At 39.5% G+C, this 25,181-nt stretch overlaps 1 protein-coding gene across 1 annotated transcript in view; it reads left to right on the top strand.

Moving 5' to 3' along the window:
• Positions 1-25,181, top strand: part of BRAF (B-Raf proto-oncogene, serine/threonine kinase) — a 76,855-nt gene that overhangs the window by 20,902 nt on the left and 30,772 nt on the right. Inside the window, exons 3-7 of the mRNA XM_027881184.1 lie at positions 5,623-5,886; positions 21,566-21,669; positions 22,377-22,479; positions 23,665-23,813; positions 24,932-25,051. Coding sequence (XP_027736985.1) covers positions 5,623-5,886; positions 21,566-21,669; positions 22,377-22,479; positions 23,665-23,813; positions 24,932-25,051 — 740 coding nt within the window. The remainder of the gene's footprint in view (positions 1-5,622; positions 5,887-21,565; positions 21,670-22,376; positions 22,480-23,664; positions 23,814-24,931; positions 25,052-25,181) is intronic.

The raw sequence follows: 25,181 nt of genomic DNA, 5'->3' as shown, positions 1-25,181 counted from the left end.
TTACGATATTGGGAAAACCTGGGACTCACTTAGGAAAAGTGATTACAATACGCAGTTGCATGTTCTTTGTGTCTATCAAAATGTGTGTTTCTTTTGTCTCTACCAATAAAATACTGATGAAAGGGATAACCTGAGTTAGGGAAAGGAGAGTAAAGACCTGTGCATTGGCAACAAATGCTGTGTGCAAATTAAAATGGGTTGTGCGGATCCAGTCTGGCCAAAAGCAGCCAGCTCAAACTTAGAAGGAAGGATCGTGCATAAAGGACTTAATCAGATTTGTTAGCCTTTGTAGACTCTTAATGAATGTTCAGGGAGGCTGTACCTATTTAAAATTCCCAATTGCACTGTGTGCCCTTTTTGCCTCAGAGTCATGTGTACAGTATTACCTCTGAACACTCACCTGTGAGAACTTAATCGGACAGTATCGACCCATTCACACGTTAACAGTTCTTTGTGTGGTGTGAAGTTGCATCCTGAACCTGTAGATTACTCCAGGTAGTGGTCCAAGAGTAAGATGAGAGGTCTTTTGTTTTGTTTTTGGTGGGTTTTGTTTTTGTTTTGTGCTTGTTTGTTTGTTTTGTGGGTTTTTGTTTATGGGTTTTTTTTTGTGTTGTGTTTTTTTTTGTTTTGTTTTTTTAATTTGGACTCCACACAAAATAAGAACATATACAAGTGCAGAGAATGATAGTGGTGTCAAAATAAGTTTTAAAGCTCAGTCAGCTTTGTCTTGAAGGAATCAACCTCTTTCCTACTCATACTCCTGGAAGCAATTTAAAATGAGAACCATCGAGATAAAGGTATGGTTGTCCCAAATACTGTGATTTTTATTTTTTTTTCCTAACTTTCTCTTTTCCTGGACATGTTTTGTTCAGAGTTGTTGCTGTTCCCATTTTTGAGAGTTTGGCTGTTGAATGTCAGGAGAGTATTTAATTCCTTATTCTTGTATATCTGAACAATCCACTCAGGAGGTCAAATTAGTTAATTAAAGAAGATTTCCTCTCTGCTGGTCTGAAGTATGCTCATTGCAACAGCAGGCAGATACAGTCTGAAACAAATGTTAGTGGGGAATCTCAGGTTGTTTCAGACTGTGGTATTCCAGGAAAATGCTAACGCTGCATACAGGCACTGGGAAACCTGGCGGCCCTCTGGGGAAATTCGAAGTGGTTTTTACCAGGCTTCTAGCAGATGCTGTTCAAATATGTTAGGCCAAAACTGGAGTGTCTAAAGTTAGACTAAGTACAGATTTAGGAGTCTTACTAAATGAAGAAATCATGACGTATGTTACTGTCTATCTTCAGCTCCCGTTTAAGTTAGTGGGATTTGCATTTAATCAACAGCCTAAAAGGTCAGTCATCTTTTAAATAGAAACACAGTCTCGGTTTCAAAGACCAGGAACCTGTAGTTTAGGCTTTTAAGAGTCTTGCAATGTGTGAGTATTATCTAAAATTGATTGAGGAAGAGAGAGCATGGTAAAGCCCGTTGGTCTGCCTGAGCTGAGACTGACTTTTTAACCAGATGTGGTAGAGAGCAGAGAGAAGGAGAAATCATATATTGCTACTTGGGTTTCTCCCAGATTAATTAGGGAAAAAAAGTTAACTTGTTGCTTTTCATATCCCTAGATGATGTTATTAGAGTGTATAGCCTGGTCATGCCCCAAGAAAGCAAATTTCAAATATAATTATATGCAAGAGAAAAAAACCCCACATACTTTTGAGAAAATCCCTTGTCCTCATCTTGCCAAGAGAGCTCTGTTGGCACATCTGTATAACATCTTTCAAATTCTGTTGACTTCTGAGATCAGTTTTTATTTTGTCAATAGGTTGCAACTTTTAAGAAGTAACTTTAAGGCTGCTGCCCCTGAATATATGCAACAGTTACAACTGCAGAATATATACAGCAGAATACAACAGCAGTTGTATTTTGGCATGTATACATATTGTATATAAACATGCCATCTTGAAATGCTTTAGTTGGACTTGGCAGCTTATCAGGCCTTTATGCATTTTACTTAAATGAAGTCTCAGGAGTATTCTCGCCTGTGTGAGACTATTATATGGTGTGCATATATACTGATATGCAATATAATTTAAATTAACTTTTTGTTCTGTTTTTGATAGCCATTGAATTATGTGTAGATCGACGGGTTGTGTCAATTTGCATCTAATGTTCAGCTTTTCAGATATTTCACTTAACTTTATGAAAGACTGTACCATTGAAATTGAGGCTGAGCTGGCAGTGACCCTCCCTCACAATCCCAGCAGCAAACTGCACACTAGGCCCAGCGTGAAGAGGGACCCATCTGCTTGTTACTTCTGGGGCTGCACTGGAGGGGTGTTTAGCAGGGAGAAGAGAAGGTTAAGGAGGAATCTGCAGGCTCTTTCAACCTGAAGAGAGGGCCACCCTCTTCCCAGACATTCACAGCAAAAGGGGAAGAGGCAACGTCACAGCATCAAGTGAATTTCATAAGAGAAGATTCTTCATCATGAGAGTGAGTTTTGAGCTCTGTAACTGGTGGCCCAGAGGCTGTGGGCTCTCCCTCCTTTGAGACTTTCAAAACTTGCTTTGGCAAGGCCCCGAGGAACCTGATTAAACTTGAAAATACTTTCTATGCTAAACAAGTGTTTGGACCAGATGACTTGCAGGGATACCTTCTAACATTTTTTCTTTTTTTTTTTTTTCCTCCTATGATTCTTTATCAAGTTGAAAGCAAGTTTTATGTAGAACATTACTCACTTCTTAATGGGAATATGTAAACTGATGCGTCTGCAGTCCAGATTTCATACACCCTTCTGGAATGCCTTTAAATCCTTGATTTAATGATCTGTTTGAATGTTCATCCTAATCTCTTTCATGCTGTAGATGCTGCATAAACTTAATTTTATTTTTTAGTTTGTTTGTGAAAAACACTGTCAGAAATAAACCTCATAGTTGACCCGGAAGGCCTTGACTGACCTGAAGGTTTGTGTAGGGGTTGATATCTGTCTGCTAAGGTGGCTGTGCTGCCGCAGATCTGTTTTGCACACAGGCCAGTGCTGCGACATCATCTTTCTTTTCACTAGAAATACTTGCCATAGGTCAGCTTTGCTGTTGTAGTACTTTTTGAATTTAACTCCATGGGATAATTCTGTCTTGACTTGGTGCCGTTGGCTGTGTAAGGTCTATTGATGCCGACCACCAGATGAAACCACTGTTTCTCCAAAGTAATTAATTCTTGTGAAATGAGATTTTATTGGAGCTATTGTGTTTCTGCTGCATGCACTATTGCTCCTTCTGTATAGAAAGAGGTGTTGATTTTTTTTTTTAGGAGGAAAATATATTTAAAGTCTACCAACATATTGCTAATTTTGTCATGTTTTGCTGTGGGATCTTCTGCTATGACACGAAATAACAGTATAATACTTGAGAGCTTTTGTCCTCGTAAAAAGTGGAGAGCTTTCTGCAGAAATTACTGGTATAAAACTCAAAGCAGCAGCAGCTCCAAGCTTTCCATACTCACTGTTTATTCTCTTAAGATAAATCATTTGACTTAGAGTTTGCATTACTGACAGATCAAGCTGCCAGTGTAAACATCGTAGGATTGAGCATTTTGAAAGATGTGTGCAGTTTTGTGAAGGAACTAAACCCGCAAGTATCCGGAACCAATGTAATGTTGCGTGTGTTCAAATAATATTTTGCAATGTTCATGAGAAAAGGAAGTAAGTATTTAGAAAACTATTGGTGAAATGGTAACAGTTTATGTTTCTTAATTTTTGTTTACTGAAAATTATTCTTGACACATGGAGCTTTTACTTGAATTTCCATGGAAAGTTGATCCTGGAAGTAGGAGAGACACACTTGTGTTACTGTACAGCCAAAAAATACCATTATTTATAGTTGGGTAACCTTTCAGTTTACTTCTGACAGTTGAATTGGTGCTAGAGTGAAAATGTTTTGGTTTTTAGTCTCAGAGTTTGGGGTCCACTTGTGAAATACCCAACATCCTTAGTTTTTAAAGGAAATAGTTAAATAGTTTTCAGCTTCTGAACATATGTCCATTTATTAAAGATGGAACTTGTAAAATTTAGAATCTTAAACTGATCTTCACCACCCTTCGTTAAAGTGCTTTTCCTTTCTTGGTCCTCACTGTCAAATTATCATTTTCTTTGTTAACATTGTGGGGTTGATGATACATTTTGAGCAGATGTCCTGCTGGGAGGATGCTAAACTTTCATAAAAAGTGAGGGACCAGCTGCTTTTTTACTCAACAAAACCAGTTTGGTTTAGGTGAGATCCTGCACATCCAGTCCAGATGAATAAATTCCTAGTAAAATGTAGTACTTGTGCCTGCACTACTGAGTGTTGGTTATTCTTTCTCTTGAAATCTGAGGTTTTTTTCTCCACGTGTAGACCTTTGCAGACACTTGTTGGTCAGTTCAGTTCTCCTGTAACTTCAATTAACAACATATTGTGCACAGAGAACTTTAGGAGAGCAAGTAAATAACAACAGAACCAAAAGGTATCTTTCTTTTATGTAAATATACTTGAAAATATCATTGAAAAATTTATGCAACTTTGTATAGATCTTACTACAGAGAAAAGTAGAAGATTCTATTCCCTACTACTTAAGTGTTAGGTTTGGAAGATCTTTGTTTCTTGTTTTCTGTAAAGATCTAACCATGTGCTTGGCTAACACTGCCCAACAGCCAGTATCTGTAGGGTGAAACACATGTTACTTAACTGATTCAGGTTTTTGAAGATACTCTATACTAATTTATGTACTGAAGGAATTGCTCTGATACTTGGATACAGAGCAAAATTTACTTATTACAAAGCTGTGGGAAACCAAGTTTAAAGAAAAGGAGATACTGATTATGTGTTTGTATTATAGGTCTTGGCAATAACGTTTGACTTTACTACATTTAATAAAGACAGTGGGAAATTTAATAATACTGATTTTTTTGTTTGTTTAAAAAACTTGGTCACTGTGTAATCAGGTTTTACATAAAATTGCAGAAAATCAAAAGATGTTAAAAATTCTTTCAAAGCATCACTTTTACGTGTTTATGGGCGACTTTTAAACAGGGCAAACTGTGATGTTTTGTAGCTGAAGTTTTTTGTACTATTTGGTGTGAAAGGACAGTGCTAGAGGGGGAGGATGGTGAACAGTGAGCTGGGTGAGTTATCAGATACAGATGGTAAAAAGCAGATTTTAGCTTTCTCCTAATTATTGCATTAGATGTATTTAGCTGTCATTCCACCAGGATGAAAAATTTCTCGGGAGCACAGTAATTCAGCAACGCAGCTGACAACATTTGTGAAAGATTTTTGTCTTTTTTTTAAAGTGGTTGTGAATTAGACTCTGTAGAGCAGGTGCTTTGAAGCTGTAACTTAGAATTTCTTTTATCCATTGATTCATTTAATTTACTAAAACATTAGTTGTTGGTTCGTAAGGTTTAACATAATGTATTGAGAGCTATTTCTTCGTTGTGTCCTACTGAAACATTTAAACAGACTATTTTGTTCATATTCCTGAGAAATTTGAATAGGTTTAGAAAGTGTTTTGTTTCGTGTTTGTTGTGAGTTTAAATTTCTGGTTTTGTCTGAGGTTACTATGTGATTACAACAGCTGCTCTTCCTCCACAGGCCTATGAAGAGTACACCAGCAAGCTTGATGCTCTACAGCAGAGAGAACAGCAGTTACTGGAGTCCATGGGAAATGGAACTGATTTCTCTGTCTCCAGTTCAGCTTCAACAGACACAGTTGCATCATCTTCCTCCTCTAGCCTCTCTGTAGCACCTTCATCCCTTTCAGTTTATCAAAACCCTGCTGATATGTCACGGAATAACCCCAAGTCTCCACAGAAGCCTATTGTTAGAGTCTTCCTGCCCAACAAGCAAAGGACTGTGGTGAGTCAGTTTCTATTCACATACTCTTTAAGCTCAGTATTTCCTGTGTCTTTCTCCCTCTGTATGCAAAAGTTAAGAGCTGAAAAAATACCGGTGTGGAGGTCAGAGAGGTGTCACGATCACTGTGCTCTTCCACACTCCGTTGTTTTGATCTGTTGAATGTTTTCGGCAGGATTAACACAGAGAAGTCCATTATAGCAGTAATGCAGAATAGAAAACTCTCAGGAGTTTTATAGCAATGAAGATAACTCCAGAAATATTTTCTCAAGTCAGCTTTCTTGGATAAATAGTAATTGCCATTTTACAATTGTTGGGAAGGGGCAGGAAGCTCTGTTTCCTGTATTGTACAAAAGTATTGATTAGTTAAACAGGCCAAGACTGGGGAAGTGTTTTCTACGTTGTCAAAGTTACTGCAAGCCCTGAATGCTTTAGAGCAAGAACGAACCTCCTGCAGCTGAGGAGGCCTGTGCAGAATCACAGTTTTTGTTTGTTATTTTTCTTTTTCTCCCCACTCACTTTGGTGTGTTTTGTGTGGGGACCCTGATGCCATCAGGATCCATCCCAGTGTAGAGAACTGACATGAGGAGGGACAGAGTTGCTATTGGGAGGGTCAAGAAGTGTTGCCTGCAAACTACTCAAAACCTGATGTTTATCAATTTTGACAATGTTACAGTGGTTCTTGGAGTCTTGGAAGAGCGACTGATTTTTTGCTGGCTATTCAGTTATCTGCTGTAGGAGGGACTTCTTTATCAGTTAAGAGCTGCCAACCAAAGAGCCTTGAAATGTGTTTTAGAGTAATACACTACAAACTGTGATACATGAAATTACTGACAAGCCGTAGTCTTGGCTCTATTTTGCAAGGCGGGGCATACTCTGAACTTAGCAGAGAACTGTGTTTCCAGAGAAGGAGGGAGATGAATGGACAAGCAGTGTCCATGCCAAAACAGTGCTTTTTGCAGCAGTCAGACAGGTATCAGCTGTCTCTGGGCCGTGACTTCCATCCTTCCCCCACCCCACTAAACAAAAGACTCACAGTGAGGGAAATTGGTTTCACCTGATTTTTTTTTAATATTGCTTAGTTGTTAAAGATATCACTAAAGATTGAAAGTACTATTTGGTTTTGGACCTAGAGAATGGGAGTTAGATGTAAACTGTGACCGTTGCGCAGATGTATAAGTGTTAAACCAGGTGATTTTGATGTCTCTTTTTTGAAGTATGTCTAGGCACATAGTACTACCCACATAGTGAAATCTGAAGAGAAGGTATTGGATTTTGGTATCTTCATGTGTTCTGTCCCACCCTGCCTGGCTGTTGGAGCTGCAGCCCTCGTCATGGGGCTCACAAGTTGGTTTTGTTTGTCTCCTACATTGGGTAACAGGATATCACTTCCTGTGTTGTTTCTGCATTGCCTTTGCTGTCTCTCCTGCGTGTTCTCTTGTCCTCCTCTCTGAGCCACATGGTATAATTCTGTTCATATTCTTTTTCCCCCATTTGCAATATTCTCATTCTGCTTTATCTGTCCTCATTTCTGCCGCCCTCTCAATCCTGTTTTTTTTTTTTTATCTGCACTGAATCTAGGTGTGCTTTCCCAGTTAGGGGAAGCAAATGTTGTTTAACTTGGGTGTAGTCGGAGAGGCTCTTGCTTCTGTCCTCAGCTTTCTAATGGAGGCTAAAAGCTATTTCCCTTACAAGTCTAACCCTGTATCTTGTTTCCAGCTTGATAACTGTGGAGCACTAAGCATGAAGCTTCAGGAAAATCTGTAGTCTTGGGCTGTGATTTAAAAAAAAAATTTAAAAAAAAGGACCAACAAAAGAGGAGACAGGCTACTGGTGTAGTCAGGGTTCCTTTCATGTCAGATGTGCTATGTCTGTAGATACATGTGGATAAAGGAACATCTGCCTGCAGATGCAGGAAGGCATGAGCTTACTTGTGGGATCGCTGGAAGTTCAAGTTGACAGGATTCAGCTTTGTATGCTGTATAGCAAGGTCCAGGTCAACTCCAGTTCTGCTGGGACTGGGTTTGGGGATGAAATTGTTATTTCAAATAAGTAGTTGGACATATATCACTCAGGATATGTTGTTGGGAGGGACACACAAGGATCATCAAGTCCAACCCTTAGCTATGCACAGGACCATCCCCAAGAGTCACACTGTGTGCCTGAGAGTATCATCCAAATGCCTCTTGAGCTCTGTCAGGCTTGGTGCTTTGACCACTGCCCTGGGGAGCCTGTTCCAGTGCCCAGCCACCCTCTGGGGGAAGAACCTTTTCCTAACACCCAACCTAAACCTCCCCTAACACAACTTCAGGCCATTTTCTCTGTTTCTGTCACTGGTCACCACAGGGAAGAGATCAGTGCCTGCCCCTCCTCTTCCCCTCACAAGAAAGGTGTTGACTGCAACGAGGTAAGGTCTGGTCAGCAGATACTGCAAATTAATGGTTTGGTTTTGGTTCAGGGAGAGAGCTGACTTCTTTTCACTTCAGTTTTACACACTGCTTGGATCTAGTTGCATTACTAAGTTGAACCTTTTTTTTAATACACTAGTAAATTAACTATGTTTTAGAGTTGGGAAATGGTTCTTATAGGAAGTCTGAGTGTTGGGGTTATTGGCCTTGTAGCTGAAGTTCATTTCTCTGAAATTTGAGACAGTGCTCATGTTACTGAGAAAGTCAAGAATTTCTTGTATGGTGACTCTTAATGTAATTACTTTGTTTTCGATATTTATTGATCCTACATGTGGTCTGTTGAAAATTAAGGAAATGCCAGAAGCAAACACAGTTCAGAAGGAATTACAGTGGCTCACTGTATCGTGGGGTGCATCAGGTACAGCATCAGTAGCTGGTCGAGAGAAGTGATTCTCCCTCTCAGTGCAGCCTCACCTCGAGTGCTGTGTGCGTTTTTGGGTGCCACAATATAAGATTCCATGATTTTCAGTGCAGTTTTAATGGCCAGTAGTCAGATGATGGGTTACCAGCCTAAAAAAAGCACCCAGCATTTTTCAGTGAACACTGAGATTCTGTGCCGTAGTAACTTCCTTCGTTCTCTCAATGGATGGGGAAGTGTTGCACACATCTTAGTCTTCCTTCATAATCTCTGGCTTTAAAAGCAGACCTGTTGTGTCTCACTTGTGCCCATTAACTGAGCCATTCGCTATGATGGTAGTTCAGGGCGTTCAGATACACGGAGTAGTTTGTGAGAGGTTGAAGTTGGAAGGAGATTCCTTGTGAAAATATCTGCTATCTGCCATTAAAGCCTTCCCCAAGTCCCCATTCCATGTGACTTGGAAAGAAGGATAACGGGTTTGACAAGCAAAATTGTAGCCAGGAAATGAGAGATACTGTTAAAGTTGCAGTGTTGCAGCAATCTTCTCCCCACCCTGACCTTTACTGCTTTCAATTAATACTCACTTCTGACAGAAAACCTTGTTAATATCTCAATAATATTTTCAGTCTCTGCTTTCAATCACAGCTTCACTTCAGGAGGGAAGAAATGTTGTCAGATCGTAAAGAGTCTATATTTATTTTTGTCTGGAAATGCCATGACAGTTCTTAAACTGACCTAAAGTCACTGGAGTTGAGTTGGTAATGGAGAGCCAACCTCATTATTTATCTTTGATCATACTCTGAAGCAATCCAAAGTACTGCAACAGCCTTCTGCTATTTGTTTAGAGTGTTAAAAATGCAGGAAATGGGGGGGAGTTGCTTACATATCTTACATTTTTGACTAGCAACTGCCTTGTTACTTGAGAGTTATCTACATGTTTTGTTTATTAGTAGTATTGTTTGTGTGTAGGGTCAAGCAAATACATCTGCTGGAGTGGACTCCAATTAGAAAAATAGTTTGGGGGAGCTGATGGAGTAAAGAGAAATGAGACCATGTTGTTCAGTGTAAGTGTTTTTGGTGCAGAGGCAGTGTAGCTGATGGGAAGTTTCTTCGTGTGTGCCATAAGGCAGAGCATTGGACAAACCTTTTCCTAATGTAGGAAAGCCTGGCCGGTTATGTGGTAGAGCCTATGGATGATGATCAATTAGCAGTTTGAAGTCAGCATTTTGATTCATCTGGCTACAGGGCAGAGTTCAAATGTAACATTTCTGAAAGCAAAACATATAACTGGGGTTGGACGTGATGATCTTGGAGGTCTTTTCCAACCCAATCTATTCTATGATTCTATGATTCTATGAACTGTCCTGGTTAACTGGAGGGGAATCAAGGAATGAATAGTGTCAGAAGATTTTTTTTTTTTTTCTTTTCCCTTGTAGTTGGCCTGGAAAGGGATGAAGAAAAGTTTTTCTCTGAACAAACTCTTAGAAGAAAGAACAGATTGAGTGCTCTTCTCTTGGGGGTGGGGGGGGGGAGTGTTCCTCCCCCTGTAATGCAGAGAGATATATATGTGTACTTCATCCTTCCTCAGTGGCTTGGGTCAATTGACATGTCCTTTGGAGACGCATTCCACGCAGATGTGACCAGGAAAAGTCAGTGCAACTGGGTTTGTTCTATTTTGTTCTAGGCCAGAGAGGACGGTGTTGAAATAATAAAAGTGAAAGATGATGAAAGTCTACCTGAGATGAGAAGTTGTTTTGCAGAACAAATTGATGAAGCTTATCCAAATTGTGGCAGAATTTACGGAGATATTAGTTCAAAACTTGTTTGGGCTAGGAGTATAAATGGCTGTGGTGTGGAAAGTAATAAATCTGCTAATTGAGAAAGAGCTTTTGGGTGTGGAAGGGAAGTAGGAACTCTGATCTCCAGCTGGCTGCTGGAAGTCTGAGAGATTGTTAGATACTGAGATTTGGTGGAAGGGAGGTAGTCTTGAATGAATGTAGATGACAGCGTGGTGTCATAAAAAAAGCATGTTACATTATTTACTGATGAGACTTCTGAGAGAATGCATGGAGAATGTAGGAGGCAGAATACAGTGAAAAAGTTTTTAAAATGAACTGCAGGAGTTCCAGGCAATGAGCATAAAAAGCTGTCTATGTGTGAAGATAACAGGAATATGGTATTTGCATATAGGGCAGGATTTAAGCCTTTTGTGGGATTGCTTCTAGTTGTGTGTTGGTTTTGGTGGGTTTTTTTTCTCTTTGAGGGTTTGAGGGGAGTGTTTTTTGAGGACTTGGTTAAAGTATATTTTGTATGTCTTTGGGATTGCCAATTCAAAACTGATAGGTTTGGGATAAGGAAAAATTCCCACTCCCAATTGTAAAAATGGTTTAAATTTTTGCTCTCCTATATGAAAGTTGACAAAACAGTATTATTTAGGGATTTCTTCTGTTAGATTGCTTGCTCACTGCAGACATTAAAGCATTAGTAAGAATTTTTAGACAGTTTTCCTGTGGCTCATCAATTCTGGCTGGTCCCTTGCAGGGAAGTGTTTTGAAACCTGGAATGGAATAAACATTTTGTGGACGTATCTGGAATATCTCTTTGTCACAGTGAAAGAGCACAAGAACAGGGCAGGCATGTATGATATTCTCCCTCCAAATTTGAGCTATTTGTCACTCATGAATTTTATGATTTTAAGTGTTTTCTATTTGGAAAGCCTCTGTTCAGTCTCCATTAAACATATGTTAGGGGTACTAGGAATTTTTCTTGTGGTAAGGCATTCCACGGGCATGGTTATATGTGGTGTGAATAATCATACTCTCTGTTGGTCTTTAAATCTGCCACATGTTACTTTATACTGAAGGAAATAAAGGCTTCTGAGAAAAGCCACTTAATATAAGGTATAGAAACAAGTAGCTAAAACTGGTCATAACTGCACAGAGGACCAATATTAGGAGATGGCTCGTGCTGTAGTGAGGTCTGGTAGGAAAGAGGAGAATACAGTAGAGGGGCTTCTAACTCAAGTACTCTGTGAACAAGATCATATAAGTTGCTTGTATTAGCCAAGAAATCCCTTCTGGCCGAGTAGTTACACTTGGGGAAAAAACAGTCTGAAAGCAAATGAGCAGTCCTGAATAATGGTATGAGTCCTGGAGTGTGGGAAGTTATAGAAAAACAGTGTTTAGGTGTAAGAAGTGATGGGCAGTTGAAAGGCATCAGGTGGGGATGGTTCTTGCTTTCCATTTCGGTGTTGTCTGTTGGTGTCTGCTGCGCATTTCCAGCTTCCAGGGAAGGTGTTTGCTTCGTGTCTTCTGGTGGAGTGGCTGTGAGGGTGGGAAGGAGCCTCCACTGCTCTGCCTAGTGAGTTTATAAGGGATCCTCTCGCAGCCCCACTGCCTGTTCTCTTTCTGTTATTGTGGGCAAGGAGTGGATTTGGTCCTTTTGAATTCTCTCCACAGTGGTCTGAATAGTGACAGTGAATCAAGGGGGAATGACAACAGAGAAAAAAGAATAGTTCATGCTTTGCATGCTTTGGGAAAGGCTGGTGGCCTCCAGGTACTTCAGCTGCCTGCAGATTCTTGAGGTCTAAAAACTTCTATGGCAGCTTCTAAACCAAGAGTAATACTCTGGGTAAAAAAGAAGTTTCCCGTTCTTCTATGTTCAACTATAGAAGATTGTGTGGGTTTGGGTTGTTCTTTGTTTTGCTTTTTTCTGAAGTTTAAGAGTAATTTGAGGCGATGCATGTAAAAACTCTGCATCAATTTGGGCCAGTGAAGCCTTTCCACTTTGTGTTGAAGTGGTTCACACACGTTTCATAGTTACATGTGTATTGCAAAGTTAATGAAAGTTCTCAAAACGCAAATGTGAGACTGACTTTTTAAATGGGAGAATTTGTACTCTTAAGAGTTACAGAAACTAAACAGGACTGTGAATGCTGTGCATGGGGACAGTTCTTATTTCAAGTGTCTCACTCTTGTCACACCTTGGTTTATTACTACATCTGCCTTTTAATTAGGCAAGCAATCATGTGATCTTCTCTGCAGTCGTGAAGACTGGAAGAATCAGCTATTTTTATCCTATGTAAATTCTTAGCATAAATTAATTCATCATGCACGCACAACTGGGATCCTTCAAATGTTCTGCTTTTAAATCTGGTACTCAGAGCATTTCTTTTGACTTAAGATTTGCATCTTGCTTTCTGCAGTTTATAGCCATGAGTTTGTGCCTCAAGCTGGCTGAGTAGTAAGCACTGGATTTCTGCAGGCATCCAAGCTGTCCTACCAGTTTCACCTGTCAAGTATAAGGAAAATTCAGAGATGGGATGTTCAGACAACTGAATAAACTAGTTTCTTGCATTTAATTACAACCTGGTTTGACATGATTAGGTTTTTTAATCAAAAAATACAAAACCTCCTGTGTTATACCAAACATGCAGCAGAAATTGAGTTTATTTTTAGCCTATGCCAATGGGTGGCTGCTGAATGTATCTGAATGCTTTGGAATTTTTATGCATCATATTGCTGGTAGCATGAAGTAAATAGCAGTTTACTTTCACGTAAATTTTACTTTCAAGTAAACTTCACTTGGTTCTTTTTTTACATATGTGGATCATCTGGGAGAGCTATCGGCCTACCTATGGAATTGCTGAAAGGCAAGTCAAATTAGAGACTTAGTTACCAGTTTTTCTTGCAAAGAAATTTAACTTAATGGAAGCCCTCTGTTAGGCTGTCAATAAGCAAGAAAATCTTTTTGAATCACAGAAGTTGTACAATGAAATGGACTCTGCAGCTATGATGAGCAATTCCTTCATGTCCAAGGAAGCCTGGAGAGTGTGTCTTTAGAGGTGTTAGTGAAGCAAGGGGAGCAGCAGTGCTGCAGCAAACTGTGCTGGGGCCTGGCTTGGGTGGACTTCACCTTCTTCACCACAGCTCCTGTGATGATGTGTTTTAGAGCAGTCACTGAGAGAGTTCTGATGGCACAGCAGTGTTTTGGCTGTTGCTGAGCAGGGTGTGCACAGGGTCAGGGCTTTCCCAGTTTCCCACTGTCCCCCCAGCCAGTAGGGGGGACACAGCAGGGACAGCTGACCGCAGCTGACCAAAGGGACCATTCCATGCCAGGCAATGTCATCCTCTGCAGTAAAATGGAAGGGACTTCTTCCAAAGTTGCTGTTGCTCGGGGACTGACCGGGCATCAGTTTGCCAGTAGTGTCTGATTGCTTCTGTATCACTAGAAAAAGTTGGTCCTTCATTTTAGTAAATTGTCTTTTATCTCAGCTCAGGAGTTTTCTTGCTTTTGTCTTTCCAGTATCTCTTCCCCCATCCCACTGTGCGGGGAGTGAGCAAGCAGCTGGTGGTGCTTAGCTGCCTGCCAGGGATAACTCACCCCAGGCTAAACTCAATATTGGGTAAATTCAAAGGCATGTGTGTTTAAAAGAGAATAATTAAATCTACTTCAGTTTTATTGACACACTGTCTTAGATTGCAAAGTCAAACAATATTGAAGACTTGCCATTATAAAATTGATGACTTGTCATCTGGAATGCCTTGTGCAACATTGATCACTGTTTTTTAAGAGTATTCCTCAAGTAAGGAGTGCTTAGTTACTCCTTAAGAGATGGAAAGTCTGGCTGTAAGAAATAATGAATGATAGAAGAAAATATTGTTTGGAGTATGCTTCCTTTACATCATAATGTGTTAGGCAGGTGCTCAGTGAAATGGAATGCAAGTCACAAATCTGAAAATAATTATAATAAATGTTTTAATTCCATGTCTACTAAGTCATACTTAAATTCATGGCTTCATATGTTGTTTAAGCAAACTAGCCAACCAAGGCTTTAATATTTGTAGAGAATGTATATATTACCTGGACATGGAAGTATCCATTTGTTTTTAGGATCTGTTGCAATAGTTTAGAGAAGGATGTGAATTTTAGCCCTTTTGCAGTAGTTTCTTGCCCCCACCCTGCCTTTAAAGCATTTGGAGTGTGATAATCTGAGACAGGAATCTATGCAGGTGGACTCTGGGTCTGAATTATTACAAAGATTTATTTGAACTATTTTGTACCTTAAATTTCTAATGCATTTGGGTTTTGGTTTGGAGAGAGAACAGAAACCTTTGAGTCCAGGGGTTTGATACCCATAGAATGGCTGCAGATATTTTTCTGGATGAAAAATATTCTAGATGATTTCTCTGAAGTCTGAAGGCTAAAGCCATCTCTTCCAAACTTTATTTTATTAGTAGGTCACTGTCAGTCTTCACACATCTTCTTCTGCCATTGGTATTCACCCTAACTAAAATTTTAAAGTGGTGACGCTGCTTTCTACTGTCACCTTAGAAATGATCACTGTTCTTCTGAACAGTTTTTGGGAGCTGTCCCTCAAAAGTGTGGAATATGGTAATGTGGAGGCTGATGTTGACTGGGCACAACCAGCTTGATCCGGTGTGGTTTAGTGATGGTAAACTCTTGCAAAAATATTTCTGCACTGACGTAAATCAGTCCCATTGTGTTCTGCAAGTGAGTACAGTTACTTGCATTGGAGTTGCAAATGGGTGTCTTTGCAAGTCAAATGGGATGTGTTTGTTGGAACGGGAATGGCTTTGTAGAATGGGTAAATTCTGTTCGACTTCCCCTGGAAACAAGGTTCAATACAATGGAATTGCTTGTCATTTTTCTTACACTCTTAATAGAACATATTAGTATTTTCTTTAATGCTACTTTCTCCTGAAAGTTGGACAGAGCTTCATGCTCTGAAATCCAGAACAACTGTATCTAAAAACCGTGTTCTTTATTTTATAGAGGATGTGATGTTCAGTATCATCTTATGGTTTTTTTGCCACAAAGGAGGTTAAAGTTAGTGCTGTAAGAAGTGGCTGAGTGGTTTGGTTAAATGTTTGTCCTTCGTATTTGAGAAGTTAAATGTGGTTATTGTGTTTGGATTTTACAAGAAAACCTGACATGTTGGAAGACCAAACTAGTTATTTGGCAAAAATATGGCTTAGCCTGTTTTTCTCCCAACACATTGAATTCTGTGAGCACGTGGCTGTCATGTTTTAATCTTACAGGTATCAGAGGGGGAAAAGCATGATCTTTCAGGGTGTACTTGTTGTGGTAAACAAATAAATACTTTAAAATGATATTTCAAATTCATGCTACTTGGAATATTTCCACTACTGTACCCAGTAGTCTGCTTAATTGTTTTGAATTACTCTGAAGCTCTAAGGTGTGTTATACATACCTTACATACCTTACATACACAACACTTGGCTAAAGTGAGCTGGACTACAGCGCAAGGCTGAAGGAAAAATAGAGCCAGCTAACTAGTTTTGAGAAGTATAATACTAGATACAGCTGACCAGCCTCTCCACTTTCAGAGAATACCTTTACATTGATTTTTTTTTTTAAATGTTTCTGAGTCTCTTCAGTTTCTTTATTGCTCTAAAATATTGGAAACTGCACTGGTGTAAGGAAGCATTTTTAACTTACACTATGCCAGTTTCTGCTCTGATGTTAGAAGAGTGATGTAAGAGTTATTTAGGGACATAGCCCTGAATTTCTTACTGAATCGGGAATGACCTGATTTACAGAAATAAGTGATTTATTATGCATTACTTAAATGCTTGTAGCTCCAGTACTAAATATATATCAACAATGTTGTTATGAAGACTTGCTGTCCTTAGAAATAGTTCACATGAGTGAAAGAAATGAGGAAATTAAGATCTATAGTTCTGTTTAATCTGTTTAGGTAGTAAGACTGCTTTGAGAATTTTTGGAATCTGGAATCATTTTCATTTGTTTCCTTGAGACTTAACATTTGCAAACTTGAGCATGTGTTTTGGTGTCTTCCTTAATCACTACTTGCCCAATTCAGGATGCACAGGTAAACTAATTTGTCCAGTATGTTACTAAGCTACACACTGAACACACCTCACAGGCTGTGTTGGCAGCTTCTATACTATTCCTTAGTAATGTATAGCCCACACTGTTGCGTAGTCTTCACTTTTGAAAGTTTTTAAATCAACTTTCTAATTGCTATAAAAGCCTAAACCTTTTCTGATCTACAAATCTTAGGTATATAAGTATCCTAAAAAGAAAGCCCTTAGCAATCGCAATTTGGAAGTGCATCCCCTAATTCAGTAACGTGAGTTTCTAGGTGGTAACTGTTGGGAAACGTATTTAGATTCTCTTAGTTATAAAACAGATAAAAAGATACCAGATGACACAAACAAAATGGATTTGAAATAAAATTAAGCACTCTGTGTTTCAATAAAGCTCAAACTTCGTTCAGTTTACTGGATTGCAGTCATAAGAGTGCGTATTTTGGAGCAGATAAGAAACACTCTCATGGGGAACCGATTTTGTCAAAAAACGCTGATGGGATTCAGTTCAAATGCTGTGTGGGAATGTTGACAGAAGTGTGGATGGAACGGATAACCCCGCCGTGGTGCCCGCCTGCCGTGCGGGAGCTGCCGGCTCCTGTGTGTGGGGCTGCAGGGCTCCGGCTCTCTGAACCGCCGGGCTGGGGGGCTGCACACCCTCCCTCTGGCTAGGGGTGAGCAAGAAGCTGTTCTGAAATTCCTGCTTCAGGGTCTGCTAGCTGGGGGGAAAAAAAAAAAGTGGGTGGTTTGGGTTTTTTTTCTTAATTCTGAGTTGCTCTCCAAATTGCTTTCTTGGAGAGGGTTTTTTCTTTAACTTTGCCATGTTTTAGGGGTAAAAAGGGGATGGGGCAGGAACAGATTTCAGAGGGAATGCTTTGTAGGGTGGCATTTCTGCTTTACAGCAGGTGCTGGTAGGGACTGAAGGAGGGGGCTGAAGGGCTACATGCACAGATGGTGATAGACCATGCTGTACCAGTCTGGGAAAATGATTAATCAATACCACAGGGATTTATTCTAGCTCTAAGTTCTTTTAATTTAGCCTTATGTTTCTCTGCTCAGGAGTTCTGTAAGAGAATGTTCTAAATGTGATGCTGATTCAGGATCGTGGTGATTTTTGAAAGTAATCAAAACAAGTCTCTGTTTTTTAGCTGGATCTTGTTGCAAATGGCAGTGAAGAGAACAAATGTTCTACCCATGTCTCTAATTGGAAGTTGCATAAATATGGCTTGGATTTTAATGAAGGGGACTTGGGAAAGTAATACTGAGAAATAGCAAATGATGAGTGAGCAAGATGTTTCATGCACATTTTTCGTAATCCTATTGCACTTATGTTGCTGTAGGCAACCTTCATTCTGTTCCTTCCCAAGTTTTGAGAGTTTGCATTTCTGACTTCATTGATCTCTTAAAAGAAATCCTGTAACTTCATAAATTTTGATTTTTGGCAAAATAAAGAGGGGGTGAAAAAAAATAGAAACCACCTGAAATGGCATTATTTACACCAGTGTAATTCATTAACAGCATTGGAACTTTTAGGTTCCTGGTGCAGATCTTTGCTTCTTGAGTTACTGGAGGATATTGTCATCATTTATGGAGTGTTGGAGGAAGAAAATGTCTTCCAGTGAGCACAAGACTCCTTATCTCTTGTTTAATGTTAGTCACCTTCCCTCTGCATGGCGTTTCCTCCTTGTCTTGTTCTGTTCTCTCACCTGGGTCAAGATTTTACTAACCTGGTTTCTTTTAATACTTACTGCCTTGGAGTTTTCTGCCTGAGCTAGAACCTCTTCCCTCTCTGTGCTGGCTTGTAAGGCTTCTTTTAGGCACTTCCTTCCCTCTGATGCTCCTTATCCAAAACAAGCCACCTTTTCTCCTAATCACAGCATGAAAGCTTCCTGTTCAGGATGTGCTTCCAGTACTTCCCCAAATGTTGGCAACCAGTTCTCCCCTACAAGGTAGTTCATCACATCTTTAGTTCCTGTCCTCTGCCTCATTTAGCTCTTCAGACCATCTTCCCTCTGTCCTGCTTGTTTGTTTCCCACCAGCTTGCTGATAGCAATTCCCTCTCCCAATAGACACGTGCTTTCTCTGGTCAGCTCTTAAGTTTGTCCTGACTCTCTCCTCCCATTTCTGTTTAATACCCAACCACTTTCCTGGTTCTCTTCATTTCCCTATTCATCCCCATTGTCTGTCTGTCACCTTGTCAGTATTTCACTTTCTTCTTCCACTGTGGTGGAGTAACTGAGGTTGCTGGAAAGGTGGACCTGAATTGTCTGTGGGGACTCAACCTTAATCCAGCAGGAGCTATACTTAGAGGAAAAATAGCCTTGAGCCAAAGAACACTTGCTTGTTCCATCAAAATGGCTCCTGATTGGACCTAATGTGTGTGGGAGGTTGGAGCACACCTCTGAAATCCTCAGAGATTTTAGTCAGATCCTTAAAAATACTTACACTGTATTTGTAAATATATATATATGTTGTAGGCAAGGAGAACTTGTCACCCGACACTGAGGGCACAGACAGGTTCTTTCGGGGATCCTTGGAAGAATGATGATGATGGCACTAATCATAGGTACAATTAAATAATTATTTTTGTAACAAGATATTAGCACAGAATTTATTATTAGAATGGCACATGATTTTTACAAGCAGAATCAGTATTGTACAATTTATAAGTAGCATAATACAGAATTTGTAATATGACCTCGTTTATTTCTGGACCCTTTGCACACCAAGACAAATCTTTCATGCATCATATCAATATAACAATCATAATCTAGACTCACCATTCATATAAAAGAATACGAATCACTCCTTCAATTCTTGGAGGAAGGAGAGGACATCCCTGGGCACTGGTGGATCCCAGATCTCACTGTGCAGCAGCAGCTGCACAGTCCAAGTTCCCCCGTTAGGACTGGGGTCCGCTTTATTTATAGACAGTGCTGTGAGAGCTCTGAGACTCCCATATTCTGTGGCCAGGCCATTGCCATCACCTGGTGGCCCTGGGTGCCTGGGGCCTTTAGGGTGGCAAGGGAGGGAGCAGCCAACATAGCACCCAGGAACTGAGGGGAAGAAGAAATCTTCATTTTGTCTCCTTGGTTGACAGGACCTTCAGGGGTTGATAATGAGGGGAAAGAGAGCACAGGGAATGGTTTCTTGCCTCATAGAAGGGTGCTGGTTATAGTGACCATGCTTTCAGGGGTTGGGAGCAGGGAATACCAGTCACAGAATGGCCCTATGAACAGTTGGTTTTGCTGTGAGCAATTACTTTGGAAGAGACCTAAGCAACAGACAGCTGAATTTTACAACAGAATGTTGTTGACTTTATTAACGATAATAGGGGCTCCCAGGTTCCCTGTTAATATCAGTGATGGGTGTTAGTAACACTCAAGGACGTTTTGTTCTGCAGAAATGACCTACAAGTGACTGAAAGCTGTGGTGCTAACTTCTGGGATGGGAAGAAGTTACTTAGATTAATAAAAAGATGCATTAAACAGGAATGTCATGTGTAAACCAAAGTCACTTAAGGCTGAGTATCAAGTTTGTAAAGCAGTATGCTATCGGATGTTTTTTTCAAGGAATTAAGAGAAATTCTCTTTTTTAAATGTTTGCGTTGACCAGATGAAATGCACAAATATCCTATAAGGAGCCCTTCCATGTTAATGGGAGGAAGATGGTGAAGCAAAATATTCTTTTATTTTGTCTCTTCTGAAAGAGCATGTGTTTGAGTTCTAGAGATGCAATATATAGCATATCCTCAAGTGGTGTTCACAAAGGTACTTTCCCCTGTCATCCTTAAGTAGGACGTAGAGCCCCTAAATACCCATGGAAAGTTAAATGCAAGGAGCAAAAACTAGGCTCTGATCCAAAGCCAGTTGAAGCTGATTAAAAGACTGTATTTGGCTACCGAGGGCTCTGGCTTAAGCCACTAGCAAGCTAGAATTGAGTTTCAGGTGTTCAGACAGGCTTCTTGTGTTTGTTGAGTTTGTGGGTTTTTCTTCTGATTTGTGTTTGAGGTTCTGTCCGTGGTCATAGGAGATGTCCCAGTATGTACAGTACCTGAAGTCTTACCTATATTCACTATTGAGTTTTGAAATAGTAAGTGGATAATATTCAACACCTTAACTACACTTAACCACAGAATATGTGTTGGGGGTTTTTATGGCTCGACACTATGTAGGTACACCTAGATTGTGTACAATTGTATACCTGCACCACAGGTATACATAGGGATGATGTACTTACTCATACAAGATATGCCTACAGCTGGAATAGAGTAGAGGCAAGGAAAACATCTTTCCTTTGCATGGTTTGCAGTTCTTGGTTTGGCTAGTCTTTGTGTGCTCCTCCATTCTTCCCGTTCTGTTACATATCTAAACTTTTCAAACAGTGAAACAGAAGAGTTTTTCATACAAGAAGCATCTGTAGAGTTGCAAATATAGGTTAAAGTGAGAGGTGATGGTCTTGCCTGACTCAGATGACTGTTTTGTTTTACTTGTTTGTATACTTATCTTCTGTTTTAAAAGTAGAAAATAAAATATTTACATTTTATAGTAATGTTTTTTTGAGTGCAGTCCAAGTTAGTTCCTTCACTTAATTTCACTTGGCATGTTTCCCCAGTGAAGTTCAGGCCGGGCTGTGAAATTATAGCTGTAATATAGTTACTAGCTATCCATGTGCTGCGTCTCCGGTTTCTTCCAGTTGAGGAAAGTTGGAAAGTCACTTTTGGAGCTGAGTGAAGATTTCATTCCAAATGTTAGTAGAAGTGTAGAGCTTGTTCACTCTTCTATCTGAGCTCCATTTCACATATACTGTTCAACAGTAAAGTTTTCCACGCTACAAAAAAGGTTTTGAAAAACTCTGACCTACTGTTCTGTAATGTGTCATGAGGAGTGCGTTGTAGCGCTTGAGGGTCATAATGTTTGCGTCAGTTTGGGGAGATAAATTGGAAATTGTTTTAAAGAATTTCTTTCCTATTTGACCTCTAGGTTCCAGCAAGATGTGGAGTGACAGTCCGAGACAGCCTGAAGAAAGCTCTGATGATGAGAGGTCTTATTCCAGAATGCTGTGCTGTTTACAGAATACAAGATGGGTATGGTTTGTGTGGGATGGCCTTTTGTTCTTGGAATCCCTTAATGGAGCTACCCAGTATGGCCAGTTCTATCCAGGGTTGTGGAAGTTGTTTTCAAAGTTGAGAATTATATGATACTTTTCACTAGAACAATTTGTACCTCGAAGACATGTTGGAAAGAATGGCAAACTCCTAGAAAAAGGCTCAGGCATAATATTGAGTAATATGAGCTTATAGACTACTGGCAAAACACCCATTAATCAAACTCTGGCTAGCCAAGCAAATAGGTTGTGTTAACTTCTTGGTTTTATTTCACGTGGTTATAATGCATTCTTAACTAAAAACAAGGATTCCCTTGGGGGAAAAAAAAGAATTTTCAGGCCTAAAAAGTTTGTAGATTATTTTAGTTCGCGCAATTAGCCATCTCTGTGGAACTCTTACGCAGCAGGTACTTTATTTGATCAAAAAAGCATCTTTCACCTTGGAACCAAGGAATTGGCTACTACTAGAGCTGACTGGAAAAAGGTGCCTTTCCTTCATGCAGTTTGTCCAGGGAAGCTGTGCCTTATTTGCTGTGTGCTACTGTGTCTTGCCTTTAAAATTTCCGGCATTTAGAGCCTGAGTAGCAAACCCCCACAGTGCAACGTTTTAGCTGATCTCACAACTTGGGCAAGAGACGTGCAAGGGCTTGTGCTCTGATGCTAATGAGAGGCTTATTTGCACTTTAGGGAGAAGAAGCCAATTGGCTGGGACACAGACATTTCCTGGCTCACGGGAGAGGAGCTGCATGTGGAAGTCTTGGAGAATGTGCCACTCACGACACACAATTTTGTATGTTCGTTTTCTGAGATACTGAGGAGGGTTACATTAACTTTGTACTTTCAAATTCAAATCAACAACTTGAAATATTTTCTATCTGTGGCATGTGGTGGGAGTTGCAAAAGAAGTTTTTAATCACAGTAGCTTAAGTGAATGAGATAGAATTGTATTTGAAGTAAGTGATGTTAGAGTACTTGATCACCCTTAAAACTTTAAGGTTTGGATGGAATACACCCTCTAAAGTCTATAAATGTAGGAGGTTTAAATCAGCACTGCATTGCAGAGCTGTAATAACAATCTACTATTTTAGTATTGCTGTATCTATAAAATGTATTCTGGGCCTCCCTGCTGGCTCTGCAGCAGCAATTAACTAATGAACTAACTATTCCCAGAGCAGTGCTGACATCATCAATGATGCTGGTGCACAAATATGTTTTGACCTGATAAGGCACCAAGTAAATGGAAGCTGCTAAACAAAATCCATCTAAATGGTACCAGCTAAATACAAAATCCTGGAAATAGTTTGTCACATTGGGAAGAAAGACCTTCTATTTCAATTTTAAAAATACCAACATTTTATCAGCAAGCTGCCTAAAATATTTTACTCAATCTAGTTGGGCTATGGCTAGTTAGATGAAATGTAGTAGGCTTAACGTTTTTTTAATATCCTTCTGAAATTTTGATCGATACATGTAGTAACGGAACTAGATTGTGTTTCTATGCAAGGTTTATCTATATTAGAAGATTAACTAGATCATTTCTCCCCCCTGTAATTTGGGAATAATACATGATCACCCTTTTGTGATTCTAAATATTTGAGTTTCAGTAATCAAAATTAAAACTATATGTGTAAATATACATTGAAGCCTTATATATAAACCATATATGTATTTCCAGTTCTGTGAGTGTAGGACAGAAATGTTATTTGGCTCCTGGAAAAATTAGAAGATGAGATAATATTTCAGCAGCTTTTGTTTTTATAGGTTGTATCCAATTAAATCCTGAATGTTTGTCCCTAGCATGATAATAGTGCAGTTTTGCTTCAGATTTGCTGCTGTATCTGTTTGGTACATAAAACTGTGGCTCTAGTATCAAAAAAGAGGCTTGTTGAGTGCATTTGAGGGAGACAAAAGCCAATAGGCTGTCTCAGGTTTACAGAAGGGCTCTGTGTAATTGTGACCATCTCTTACGTCGTAGGTACGAAAAACATTCTTCACGTTAGCGTTCTGCGACTTCTGTCGAAAGCTGCTTTTCCAGGGATTCCGGTGCCAGACATGTGGCTACAAATTTCACCAGCGCTGCAGCACAGAAGTGCCACTGATGTGTGTTAATTATGACCAACTTGAGTAAGTAATCGCAATTGGTTTTCCAGTTGAGCCTTTTAGTAAGTGTACAGCTGTCAGTGGTTTCTTGCATTAAATCTGGAATTCAGGAAGTCAGAGGAGGTGCCTGAAAGAAAAAAAATAGGGTTTCAACTGTTCTTGTGAGACTGCTTAATTCATATTCTTTCTTTGCTAACTCAGACAACCAGTTCATATTTCTTTGCTGGACTGTGAAGTGCTTTCTTTGAAGCATGAGTAGGATTGCTGAGCACTTGATTGTATCAGACAGACTTCTCATTGTTCACAGTTGTTATTATTAATCAAAACTGGTTCTTTATTATGTGATGGCTAGGGCCTCTGTTTAAATTTTTAGCTCTGTGTTTATTCTCTTCAACCTGAAAAAAATGTTAAGAGACACCAGTTGAATATAGTGAAATTGCAGTTAGTTTTACAGGGATTGAAAACAAATCTATTAGCAAGATAAATGCCTAGGTAAGAAACAAAAGAAAATGTCCCAAACAGTCGTGTTCTTCAATTGAATTACTGATCTATTTGTCTAAGTCTTTGATGTAGGTTAAGGATCTGGTGTAAAATGGCTCTGTGTTCTATTTCATCAGTTTTAGAAGAGACTATTAAGTCTTTTAAATAGATTTTCATATAATGAAAAATTTAAAATGCTAGTTTTCCCCCAAGAATTAATTGAGTTTTATCTTATGGTTGTAACTATTTACATGGGCATCTCTAGAGTTTGTGCTCAGGGTTTATGGATTATGTAGTTATATCCATTTGACATTTGTTTTTTGGTGTTACATCAGTGCAAATGTTAAAATAAGTTTATGTACTCAACATATAGGTATAGGTTGTGCATTCTTGAGGAACCAGATGTTTGCAATCCAACTAAAAGATTGAAAAATTACTTTCCACAAAGGTTGTGTTTAAGGCATGATCTTCTGTTCCTCTCTGAAGTAAATAATATTTTTAACAAATCTTGCAGATTTAATGTGTAAATGTAATGTTTATTTTAAAATTTAGATTCTGATCAGTGAACTTTTGGGGGTGTCTTGTAGTCTGTGGGTGTTATATTGTGAAGCTTCTGGGTTTTGCACAAGTTAGGTTGTTTTTGTTTTGTTCTTGCCTCACAGTTTGCTGTTTGTCTCCAAGTTCTTTGAACATCACCCCATACCACCGGAGGAGGCCTCCTTAGGAGAGACCACCCCAGCATCTGGATCGTACCCCTCAGTGCCCCCCTCAGAGTCTGTTGGGTATGACCTTATTCCTGCTGTTTAATAACATAACATTTCAGTACTGTGCTTAGAAACACTCAAAATACTGCTTTGCAGCTCTTACGTTTTTGTAATCTGACTTGTCGTACAAATATATCCACCTATGCTT

The sequence above is a fragment of the Empidonax traillii genome, unplaced genomic scaffold, assembly GCF_003031625.1.
Source record: "Empidonax traillii isolate 1590-97213 ecotype Southwest subspecies unplaced genomic scaffold, ASM303162v1 scaffold84:size2688230, whole genome shotgun sequence".
In the NCBI taxonomy this organism is placed as follows: domain Eukaryota; kingdom Metazoa; phylum Chordata; class Aves; order Passeriformes; family Tyrannidae; genus Empidonax; species Empidonax traillii.
The sequence above is the reverse complement of the archived record's forward strand: the minus strand, read 5'-3'. Positions and strand labels throughout refer to the sequence as shown.